This window comes from Lipotes vexillifer, unplaced genomic scaffold, assembly GCF_000442215.2.
Source record: "Lipotes vexillifer unplaced genomic scaffold, Lipotes_vexillifer_v1.1 scaffold1004, whole genome shotgun sequence".
Lineage (NCBI taxonomy): Eukaryota > Metazoa > Chordata > Mammalia > Artiodactyla > Lipotidae > Lipotes > Lipotes vexillifer.
Window position 1 is genome coordinate 126,378 of NW_006793064.1, and position 11,450 is coordinate 137,827.

Below are 11,450 nucleotides of genomic sequence, written 5' to 3' on the forward strand. Positions count from 1 at the left end.
CAATTGACTCAAGCTTACGTAACTCTGCGTGAAAGATGGCCAGCCGCACCAGCCAGGAGGGAGGACAACAGCACTGGCTCCCCGCTGACTGCTGTCCACAGCTGGCTTAGGGGCTGCGGCCAGCTCCTCACCCTCCCTGGGAGCAGCCTCCCATCCAGGAGCCAGCAGCGGGGAGTGGGGGGAGGAGGCAGGACTTCATGCCCGGCAAGAAAAGACCTCCAACCACACCTGTGAAGGGGATGTAAGGAAAGCTGCCCTCCCTCAGGGTCCCTGAGGAACCCAGGCCCAGTGGAGGGTGGGGGCGACTTTAAGAACAGATGGCTGGGGCTTCCCTGGTGGCACAGTGGTTGAGAGTCCGCCTGCCGATGCAGGGGACACAGGTTCGTGCCCCAGTCAGGGAGGATTCCCACATGCCGTGGAGTGGCTGGGCCCATGAGCCATGGCCGCTGAGCCTGCGCGTCCAGAGCCTGTGCTCCGCAACGGGAGAGGCCACAACAGTGAGAGGCCCGCGTACCGCAAAAAAAAAAAAAAAAAAGAACAGATGGCTGGACTTCCCTCTTCCCTGGTGGTGCAGTGGTTAAGAATACTCCTGCCAATGCAGGGGACACGGGTTCGATCCCTGGTCCGGGAAGATCCCACATACTACGGAGCAACTAAGTCCGTGCGCCACAACTACTAAGCCTGCGCTCTAGGGCCCGCATGCTGTAACTACTGAGCCCATGTGCTGCAACTACTGAAGCCCATGCACCTAGAGCCCGTGCTCCGCAACAATAGAAGCCACCGTGACAAGAAGCACGCGCACGCGCACCACAATGAAGAGTAGCCCTCCCTCGCCACAACGAGAGAAAGCCCACACGCAGCAATGAAGACCCAATGCAGCCAAAAATAAATAAATTAAATTAATTAATTAAAAAAAAAAAAAGGAAAAGCAGCTTCATGTTAAAGGATGCTGGGCTAGTACTGGTATCCTAAAATCTGGAAGAGAAAAGCCCTAATTTATCACCTCAACATGCTGTCCCTAGATAATAACAAAGCCAGGGGACGTATGCCTCGTTGATAAAGATAAAATGAATCTTCCTATATCTATATAGAGCTTACAGGTGCTTTTACATATGCCATCTTATTTATTTCTTCAAGACATCTGTAAGTTAGGAGGAAAAGGAACAGACCAGGGTCAGAGAGACCAGGGCAGGAGCCCACGTGGGCAAAATGACTGGGGCAGCCCAAACAATTCCTTTCACCCTTTGAAGAGGGGCCTCCCCAGCTTGGAAAGACATGTCAGCAGGACCAATGCCTGGCTGAAGCTGTCACTACGGTGGAGCCCAGGGGTGGAGCTGACTCTTTGGGGGTCTCTAAGTCTCCATGGTCCAGGCCGCATCGAGCCGTTCGGGGGGTGGACTTGTAGCATGAGAGGGAGCTCTGGCTTCAAAGCTGATTAAATCCTGTGATCTTGGCCACCAGCTGCTGCTTTTGAGTCCCCTGCCTTCCCTGATGCATTTCCAGATCCCAACTGCCCTGTCCAAGACTGACCACAAGTGTGCAAGTGGCTAAACCAACAAGAAAGGCAACAGATTGGAGAGAAGGCAAGGATGCCCCTGGCTCTCGTGCTCCCTCTGCCTCTGCCCATGCTGAGCCCCAGGGATTCAGCAACTTCCCTCAGCTCCTACCACCTGAGCTCAGAACAGGAACCATCATGGGCCTGGCCCTCAAGCTCCCACAGAGAAACAGTGAGACAGGCGAAGGCCAAATACAAGGGCCCTCCTGCCACCTGCCCAGCAAAGGCTGGCTCTCAGGACCACTAGTGCATCTGCTTCCCTTCCAAGGTTTGGGCTGCAGGATGGGTGGAGCAGAAATTGTGGGGGAATGGGTAGCTGTGGAGGGACAGGAGCTGGTCCTGGGCTCTCTTGGCATCTAGGCTCATTGGGTTAAAAAGCCCAACTGGAACAAACCCCAAAAGAATGGAGGGAGAGACTGAGGCTCAGCTGGCCCCCCTGTGCCAGATAGGGAATGCTGGGGGGTGGTTCATCAAGTCATCCCCCCTCCTCCAGGCCAGAGTAGCTCCACCTCCAAGCTGGTTGGACCCTCACACGGGCAGAACAGAGGCTCTGAGTGAAGAGATGCTTGGTTCCTGGGGTCTTCATGGAGGAGAGTTCTCCAGCCCAGCCTGGAGTAAACGGTGTTTTTCATCAGGGCCTGGCAGATACCGGATCAACGCTCAGCTACCGATTCCTGGGGCTGCTTCTCTCTGGGCAGAGGCAATAAGTGTGAGAGGTGCATCCCAGGCCTTCCTGAGCCTCAGACACTCCCAGCAGTGCCCACATCCCCCAACCCCACCCAGCACTGGAGGGTCCTGCTCTCTCCTACAGGTGCAGGGAGTTAGTTCATGAAATGGCACCAGAGGTGGACCTGGGATCTCATGGGCTGCACCAAGGGAGTGACGGATGAAGCCACTGTCCCAGAAAGTTCTCAGGATTTGAAATGGTGCTGTGTCTAGAGCCCTCAGGTGTGATCCCCTAGAGAGCCTTTGAATCCCTGAGGAAATTCTCTGATAGCCTGGGGCTTTGGCATAAGGGGAATCTCAGACCAGACTCATGGTCCCGTATCAAAGCAGGTCGGTCTACCCCATGCTTGCCCTCCAGGTGCCAGACAACAGCGACACCAGTGGGCAATCAGGAGGATGTGAGTCATCTGCTGCTTCCTCAGCCCCGGCTTCCATCCTGGCCTTCCTCCAGCCTTTATTGGCACCTGCTGGGCCCCAGCCCCACTGGAGATGAGGAGAGGAACAGACACCCGCTCTCCACAGCTCATGGTGGCAATGCTGGACTCCCAAAGCCCTGGGAGAAACCTGTGCTCACACCATCCCACCCTAGTGGCAGGCCCAGGCCCACCACGGCCACCAGCAACATTCTCCTTGGACCAACCATTATTCAGGCCTCCCCCAAGGCAAAGGCAGTCCAGCCTTCATTAGCCCTGGAAACCACTCAGAAAACTCCTGGTCCCCCAGCCCATCAGGGGGCCTAGAACCTATCCTCCCTTCCTCTCCTTCCTGGCGGCCCAGTCAGGAATTGGAACCCAGCTCCCGACACTCCAGATGGACTTAGGACTATCAAGTGGCTCTGAGAAAAGAGTTCAGAGCCTGGGGGCTGCAGCATCAGGGAGGGGGGTGCAGCTGTGGCAAGCACCTGCTTAACTGTGTCCCCTCCCTGGAGAATCCTGGCCCTGGAGGCCCTTGGCCCAGAAACAGGCCCAAAGCCCCACATTCTGGCTACACAGGAAAACTGACATCCCCTGAGCTTCTTCCATCTCCATTCTCCGGGACTCCTCTCCTCGCTAAGCTTCCCTCCCATCCAGAGACCCCCTTCTCTCTGAGTCCCTCTCTTATGAACAGAGAAGCCCATGGTCCATAAGCTGCAGAAGCCCAGTGGGGAATGAGCCTCAGTCCAGCTTCAGTGAAGCCTCTGAGCCTTCTTCTCACTCCCCACCCAGCTCCAAGCCCCGGGTGACCCTTAGATCCCAAAGATGAGGTTAGGGCACAAGGACTACTAGTTGGAGGGATGGAGACAGTCCTTTCCAACTGGTACAGGGACCACAGCTGTGGGAGGGATTGAGACAGTCCTTTCCAACTGGTACGGGGACCACAGCTGTGGGAGTGCTCCAGGACATTCCACTCACCTCTCTCCCAGCCTCAGGGGTGACACAATGGGGGAGAGAGAGCCCAAGGGTCCCTGGCAGAGCATGCAAGGCTACAACCTCCTCTGTGCCTGCACTCACGGGCATCAGAGGTGTAGGGGTAAACAGGCAGACAGAGTCCATCTCTTCCCCTCTCCAGTTCATAGGGCCCTGATCTTCAGACCCTTGCACTTGAGTGTGAGAGTCTCCTTTTAAGCTTTACTCCTGTCCTCAGAGTCCTTTGGGTCCCCATATTTGGGCCTCCCTCTGGCCTGAGGTGACAGAGTAGGCAACAGATGGGTAGAAAACAGCTAGGCAGCTCCAGTCCCAAGGAGACCCCCACTCTGCTTACCAGGGAGCTCTTGCCTAAACCCAGGGTTCCATGCATGGCAGGGCAAAGAGCTGGGGACTCAAAGGGAAAGGAGCCTACGCCCTTTAGGGTGAGCCAGGGTCTCCCAACTGATGAGACAGAGGCCATGGGGGACCTGAGCAAGAGAGAGGAACCAAGACTTCCCTGGTAGCACAGTGGTTAAGACTCCATGCTCCCAATGCAGCGGGCCCGGGTTCGATCCCTGGTCAGGGAACTAGATCCCACGTGCATGCCACAACTAAGAGTTCGCATGCCACAACTAAAGAGCCTGCGTGCCGCAACTAAGGAGCCTACCTGCTGCAACTAAGACCCAGCACAACCAAACAAATAAATAAATATTTTTTTAAAAAGAGAGAGAGAGAGGAACCGCCATAGTGCATGTCCCGGACTCAGTCACCCTGATACTCCAGTTATTCACACCAGCAGAGGCCAGCGGCCCCCTCAGCATTGAGGGCATGGGGGAGGGACAGTACAAGGAGGAAGCTGTTCTCCTTCTCTGGTGGAGCCTGCCCCTCTAGTGGGTATTGTACAGTGGCCTTGACGAGTATAAATAGCCTAAGCAGTCTGCACCTTGAAGCTGGTGCCTTGAAAGTGTGGAGCTGAGGCCTTGCGGCTGGCTCATCTCTTTCAAGGCTGCAAGAGCAATGCTGGCAGGACTGGGGGGAAGGGGAGCAAGTCTCCATGACTTATCAGTGGGGGCGGTGTCGGGGGGAGTTGGGGGAAGGCCGCAGGTAGAGCAGGGAGCCCTGGAGTGGGGTTAGGGCCTGGGGAATGGGACAGGCAGACTGGGCAATAGGAGAATCCAACCTGGCTGCTGCATATCTGGGTATTCAACCCACCCCTCTCGGTTCCATCCAAAAGCCCCGAGGACCCTGTAACCTGGATTTGGGCCTGGCCTCCCCTTCCTGTTCTCTGGAGCCTTCTTGCTGACTCAGCCCCTTTCCAGCCTCAGGGTATTTGCATGTGCTGTTCACTCTGCCAAAAACTCTCTTCCCCCCCCCCCCCCCCCCTGCAAAGTCTCAGCAAAAATGTCACCTCCTGGGGTGGTTTCCCTTACCTCTCTATTCATCTATCTAAGGCTGTCCTCCATTCCCTCAAAGCAGCCTGTCTTTTTCTTCCATAGCACTTACCACAATTTGTAATTAAATATTTATTTGTTCATTTACTGATTTAAGGGCCAGTGGTCACCACTGAGTCCCCTGTGCCCAGCAGCCAGTCACACAGCAGACACTCCATAAATACTCACTGCATCAAGGATCCCCTCACTGGCCCCCACTGGGGAGTAAGAGACCAATGTGCCTTGCAGCCCTCCTGTGCCCCTGAAGGTTAAGGGGCAGGGACAGGGACAGGGCAGAGGCCAGCCCAGAGGCAGCTTGGGGTTAACTCCCACCGCTATGCAGGTCCAGCCCCCCACTGCCTGCCTGGGGCTGAGGTCACGTGGGCTTTGGTGGCTCTGAGAGGGGCTGGGCCACCTATACTCCTGTGCACTGGTGGGGATGGCGACTATTCCGAGGGCATTTCTGCCTTGTCCGGGGCACCAGGGCCCACGTTCACGTAGGCCACAGGCAGCTGCACGTAGTGGTCCCCTCGCAACGCGGCCACCAAGCGTTCCACGTCCCCTGCCAGTGCTCCAAAGGTGGGTCGTGCTGCAGGGTCTGCAGCCCAGCAGTGCTGCATTACTGCGTACCTACCGGGTAGAGGAAAACATGAGGGGCACGGTGCACCCCTACCCAGAGATTCTGCGTTATCCACCTGCTGTTAGCCCCCTGGCAGGCCACATGGGATGAAGAGCAGGTGACAGGGCCTCATGCCTTGCATCAGCCAATTAGGGGCAGCTCTTCTCGACTGCCTTCCCACCCTGGCAGAGGTCGAATTGCCTCAGGGGTTGAGAGGCTGGACTCCTGGGTCCTATGACCTGGGTTATGTGATCTTGAGCAAGTTCCTTAACCTGTGTGTGCCTCTGGAGTCTTCTCTGATCACAGAGCTATTGGGGCATAAAGTGAGAGGATGCCTGTGAAGTTCTTAGCTTAGGGCCCAGCTCACAAGCTATCATGGTTATCATCACGTCTTCCAGGAAGGAAGCCCAGGTCCAGTGAAATGGGGATTAAAAGCCCTGAGATGTGTGGGGCAGCTCATGGCACCATGGATTCCAAGCAGAGTTTCTCTAGGTTTGTCTGTTGGGTCCTAATACATGACCCTTTATCTTGGAAATGTCATCCCTGCCTTAAATGATACTAAAAGTGACCTACACACAATAATCTCGTATAATTCTCAGACCTCTGAGGGTGGTACTGTTATCATTCCAACTTTGCAGATGAGGAAACTGAAGCCCAGAGAAGGGACTTCCCTTGGTATGGAGGATGCTATGGTATATGACACCCAGTTTCCCCCCTTCATTCTCCCTGTGACTTCTGATGGCTCTTGGCTGAGGCCCCCTCTAGGAACTGGCCTAGGCAGAAAAGAAATGCCTCCTCCAAGCTCACACTCCTTCCTCAGGGACATCTGTAAGCAGTGACTAATGGATGTCTGGAGCAAAGACCTGGGCCCCGTGGTCTCAATTTCAGAAAACTCTGAAGGGCCATCCCAATTCCAGAGGTCCCCAGGGGATGGACTGCAGCCTCTCTTGCATCTGTATCACAGCCCAACTTCTCCCCCTACCTAGTCCTGCTTCCCTCGCCCCTAACCTACCAGTAAACCCCCTGCATGTAAACCTCCATCTCAGAATCTGTTTCAGGGAGCCTAACCTGGAGGCAGATAGGCAGTGAAGTTAATTTCCCTTACTTTGAACCAGGTTCATTAGTGAAATAAATAATAAAAAGCAAAATCAAGGCAGGCAGGGCTGTGAGGAAGGGTTACTCATACCCTTCTGGAGCACAAGCTGAGTGAGACAGTAATCATCAACCACCTTTACCTATGACCTGGCTCTTCCTGTTCTAACCTCAAAGACCTCAGCACAGCTAAGGCATGCATGCTGCTTATGAAGCTGAACCACGCGACAGGCACTGATGAAACACAGCTGCTGCCATGCCTCTGGGAACAGGGAATCTGAAACTATATCCAATGAAAAAAACATTCTGATCTGGAGATGTGGAGGGGGCTAGTGTGAGAGCTAATGGAACCTTTCATTGAGGTTAAGTAAGTGGAAAAGATGGAAAACAGCCCCTCTTGGCGTGGTGAGGGGAGAAGAGTGCTGGGAAATCAAATCACTGGCCTCAACCCAGACTCTGAGCTGGGAATGGTGTTACCATGGCAACCATGATATCCCTCCAGCACCAAGCCTCGAATGGTGGTGGAACCACAGATGAGGAAACTGAGGTCCAGAGAGGGTCCCTTTCTAGGTCAACCAGAGAATCAGTCAGAGAGCCAGGCAAGAACTCTGTCTCTGGTCCTCTCCTCCCCTCCTTGTCTCTGGGGCCCAGCTCCCTCCCCATCGCCATTGCCACATACTCACAGAGAATCAGGGCAATACGAAGGCTGGGGCAGACGCCGACCCTGGGCCAGGAAGTGCATGAGGTCAAAAGGGTCGATGTGGGGGTACGGTGGGGCACCCCGTGTCAGCAGTTCCCATAAGAGGACACCAAACGACCACTGTGGGAGGAGACAGGTGAAGGGACTCAGCTCTCGCCCTGGGGGGGACAGGTGGGCCCCCCCCAGGTCCTCTACCTCCCAGAGCCCTCTAGCTGGAAATAAGGGGCTCGACCCCCCAGTCAGAGCCCATTCCTCAATACTCCACAAGCATCTTCCCTCTGTCCCCGCCCACCACCAGAGCCGTCCAGAGCTGGGGCTGGGCAGGGCCTGGATTGTCTGTGAGAAGCCAATGAGTTCACAGCCTCCTCTTGCCCTGACACCTGCCCAGAGGTGGGCAAATGGGCTGTGGGGCTGCCCAGCGTGGGGATTCCCTGGGCTCATCACCATCCGGAGATCAATGGGCAAGGCCAAGTGTTCTCTGAGGCCATGTGGACTCTGGGGCAGGTGGGGCCTAACCACGTCGGACTTGGTGGTGAATCTGTAGGTTTGCAGGCTCTCTAGCGCCATCCATTTGACAGGTAGGCGAGCATGGCGGCGCTGTTGGACACTGTAGTACTCCTTGTCCAGGACATCGCGGGCCAGACCAAAGTCAGCCACCTTGACTGTGAATGACTCATCCAGCCTGGGAGGGGAGAATCACACTCAGGACGGGCCCCCACCAGGCCCTGAACCCACCTGTTTCAGGCCCTTACAAGGTTTCTGAGCCACAGTGTCCGACTCAAGCCTGCATTGGGCAGACAGGAAAACTGAAGCCCAGAGAGGGAAGGACATGCCCAGGGCTGCACAGCAAGGACTGGAGCATGGGCCTTCCCTGAGGCACCTTTAGCTGCACGCCCTGGTGCTCTGTCCCTTGGCTTCACCCCAACCTCACTCTGGCTGCTCACATGCAGTTCCGAGCAGCCAGGTCCCGATGCACAAACTTCTGCTCTGCCAGGTACTCCATGCCGCGGGCCACCTGCAGGCCGAAGCTGATGAGGTCCTTCACTGTGGGGTTCTGGGGGCACAAGTGGGTCAGTAGGCGAGGAGGGAGCAGCTCCATCCCCAGCTGTTGCCCAAGCCCCCCAGTCCAGGGCCAGCTGAGCACTGACCCGCTGGGGTGAGCGGATGAATTGGAGCAGGTCTCCGTGGTGCATATAGGGCAGCAGCACGCGGGGCAGCCCTTCAGGCGGCAGCATGATACCAATAAGAGCCATCACATTTGGGTGGTGCAGACTGCGCATGAGCAGTCCCTCACGCAGGAAGGCCTCTACCTCCTGCACCTCCGTGATGCCTGCAGAGAGGCTGGAGTCAGGCCCAGGGCAGGGAGGCCTTTTACAAGGGTCAGATGGGGAAACAGAGAAGAAAGGTCTCCTGCTCAAGGTCACTCAGTGAAGTGGTAGCACAGCAGGGACGAGTATCCTCCCAGCCTCTGCTCCACTTACGACTCAGAGACTTGATGGCACAGTGGATTTGATTCTGGGCCTCGTCTGTGTATTCTCCATGGTAAACAACTCCAAAATGACCTGATGAGGGAGAGACAGTGAGAGGGGGCCCAGTGCCCAGGGCTCACACCACACCCTCCCACTGGCAACCAGACCTCAGAGCCCCAACTGGCCAACCTGACATTAAAGACAAGCAGCAGCTTCATGATGGCAGAGACTACAGCCCTCCCACACCCACTTAATCTGCACCAGAACCCACGGAAGACAGAATTCCTATTTCACAGATGAGCAAATGGAGGCTCAGAGTCCTGCCCAACTATCCCTTGAGCCTCAACCCCACCTGGCCTGGCCCCCATACCTTTGCCAATGACTCGGTCAGTGTGGGTGACTACCCGCTCGTGGGGAATCAGTATATCCTTGACCTCGGCCAGGAGTGCAGAGTTCAGGTCCCCAAGCTGGATGGACTCTTTCCGCAGCAGTGGGACATGGGACCCATCCCCGTTGCCTGAGAAGGATGCTCTGTGGACCTGAGTGGTGGAATCCCGGCCATCAATGGCAGGGGCTGCTGAGGAAGAGAGGGAATGAGGGGCTGGTGGAGCAGAGAGTATGGTCCCAGCTCCTAGCACCTCCACCATCTCACCAAGGCCATTTCTATAGTCAGAGCCTGAGCGGAGCAGAGGCAGAGGCATGGCTCCAGTGGTCCAGTCCAGGGATGCCAAGTCATCCAGGTTTGGAGAAAGGACTGTGGAAAAATGGCTCCTGGTAGCCAGCCACTCCAAGCTCCTAGAGGCTGACCCCTGCCGAGGAGGTGTGTGGGAAGACCCCTAAGGCCTGGGCAGAGAGAGGATATAGGTACCTGGAGATGTCAGAGTTTGGGGGTGGGGTTGGGTCAGGATGGGAGTGGAGAGCTCACCTAGCTGTTTTCTCTGGTGGTAACTGAAGACCAGTATGGTAGCCAGTACAGCCACAAGCAGGAGCAGGGCCAGTAGGACACCGAGGAGTGTGCTCTGTGGGACCCCTTCCAGACCTGGCCGCACTACCTTGCCCAGGATGTGACACCCACCATCCACGCAGACCTGGAGGCAGGTGGCAGCTCAGGCCCAGCCTGTAGGTCCTCAACCCATGTTTTCCATAGAGGGCCAGCTGAGCTGCCTACCTGCAGTGGAGCACCGTCCTTGCCAAGTTGCAGGGAGTGGGGAAGGGGGCAGACAATCACATCCCCCCGCAGCTCATGCTGGCAGCTCTCACCACCCACGGTCACGTTCACATCCACACAATCAGCCACAGCGCCCAGCCCAATGTACTGCAGAGACAGTCATGAGGGCTGGCCATTGCCCCCATCTCTTTCCGGCAGGCTGCAGCCTTAACCCTCCACTGTCTCCACCCCCTATCCTCCCCACTTACCTCAAACCTAAGGGCATGCTCCTCAGGCTTCAGTGCGACCAGGTCCATGCTGGGTGGGTGGGGTGGGGGCAGGAAGCGAAAGCCAGGCAGTGTGAAGCCAGCAGCTCCATCCCCTTGGGCACTCAGGTTCCCCGTCACCCACCCCTGTGGTCCTCGGACCACGTATTCGGGCAGGCGGCACCAGTGATGCTCCGGGAGCTGCCCCTCACACTGCTGGGTCCATGTGAGAGTGGTTAGCCCGGTATCCCACCTACAGCCACCCCAGACCCCTCAGCCCAGCATGGGCTGGGGCTGGAACTCAGGGGACTGGTGTGGCCTTCCTCCCTCCTGGCCAGTGCCCACTCGGCAGCTACCAGTGCCCACTCACCCTGTTCTCCACTGCCCTGCGCCCATCATGGAATGACAGCACGAGGTGCCGCACTGAAGTCAGATGCTGGCCATGGATGGTGACGTGGGAACCACTGTGCAGGAGAGCAGGGTGGTGGACTGGGGTGCTCTCCGAGGCTGAATCCCTCATTCTTAGGAGACCAGAGTGGGCAAGGAGGTGGCACTTACGTGTAGCCACAGTTGGGGCTGATACCCAGCATGATGGGGTCTTCCTGATAGTGGAAGTTCCAGGAGCCAGGCACTTCGGCGCCCCCCACCTGCAGGCGAATGGGAACGCGGGCGGTAGCAGCCCCGGGGGGTGTGGTACATAAAAGTTGCCCCTCGCTGACCCTGCAGAACAGGGGGATTAGGTTCAGGGGCACCCTCCATGTGATGGCTAGGCCCGACTCCTCCAGGAGCCTGCTGACCCCTCCCAGTTCCTCTGTTGGTCATCTCCTCAACTTGCCCATGGTCCATGGGTCTGTCTGAAGATAGGGTGGTCCCAGAAAGTCCTCCAAGAACTCAGGGAGGGAACAGGTTCCCCCCACAGCCTTGGCTGCAGCCAGTGGACTCTGTAATGGGCTCTCTTGCCATCCCAAACCACCTCTGGGCTGGAGGGAGCAGCAGACACTTCTTCCTGGACCTGTTCCCTACACTGAGTGACTGTGCCCACCTCCCCCTGCCCTGTCGGG

The 11,450-nt window shown here is 56.8% G+C and overlaps 1 protein-coding gene across 1 annotated transcript in view; it reads right to left on the minus strand.

The window, feature by feature from the left end:
- Window positions 1–5,542: 5,542 nt before the first annotated feature.
- MST1R (macrophage stimulating 1 receptor) overlaps window positions 5,543–11,450 on the minus strand; it is a 12,378-nt gene continuing 6,470 nt past the window's right edge. Inside the window, exons 8-20 of the mRNA XM_007466231.1 lie at window positions 10,948–11,109; window positions 10,760–10,853; window positions 10,393–10,602; window positions 10,145–10,291; window positions 9,902–10,064; window positions 9,629–9,730; window positions 9,347–9,553; window positions 8,989–9,069; window positions 8,656–8,837; window positions 8,452–8,561; window positions 8,024–8,189; window positions 7,491–7,627; window positions 5,543–5,726 (exon numbers count right to left, since the gene is read on the minus strand). Of these exons, the coding sequence (XP_007466293.1) occupies window positions 5,543–5,726; window positions 7,491–7,627; window positions 8,024–8,189; window positions 8,452–8,561; window positions 8,656–8,837; window positions 8,989–9,069; window positions 9,347–9,553; window positions 9,629–9,730; window positions 9,902–10,064; window positions 10,145–10,291; window positions 10,393–10,602; window positions 10,760–10,853; window positions 10,948–11,109 (1,945 nt within the window). The remainder of the gene's footprint in view (window positions 5,727–7,490; window positions 7,628–8,023; window positions 8,190–8,451; window positions 8,562–8,655; window positions 8,838–8,988; window positions 9,070–9,346; window positions 9,554–9,628; window positions 9,731–9,901; window positions 10,065–10,144; window positions 10,292–10,392; window positions 10,603–10,759; window positions 10,854–10,947; window positions 11,110–11,450) is intronic.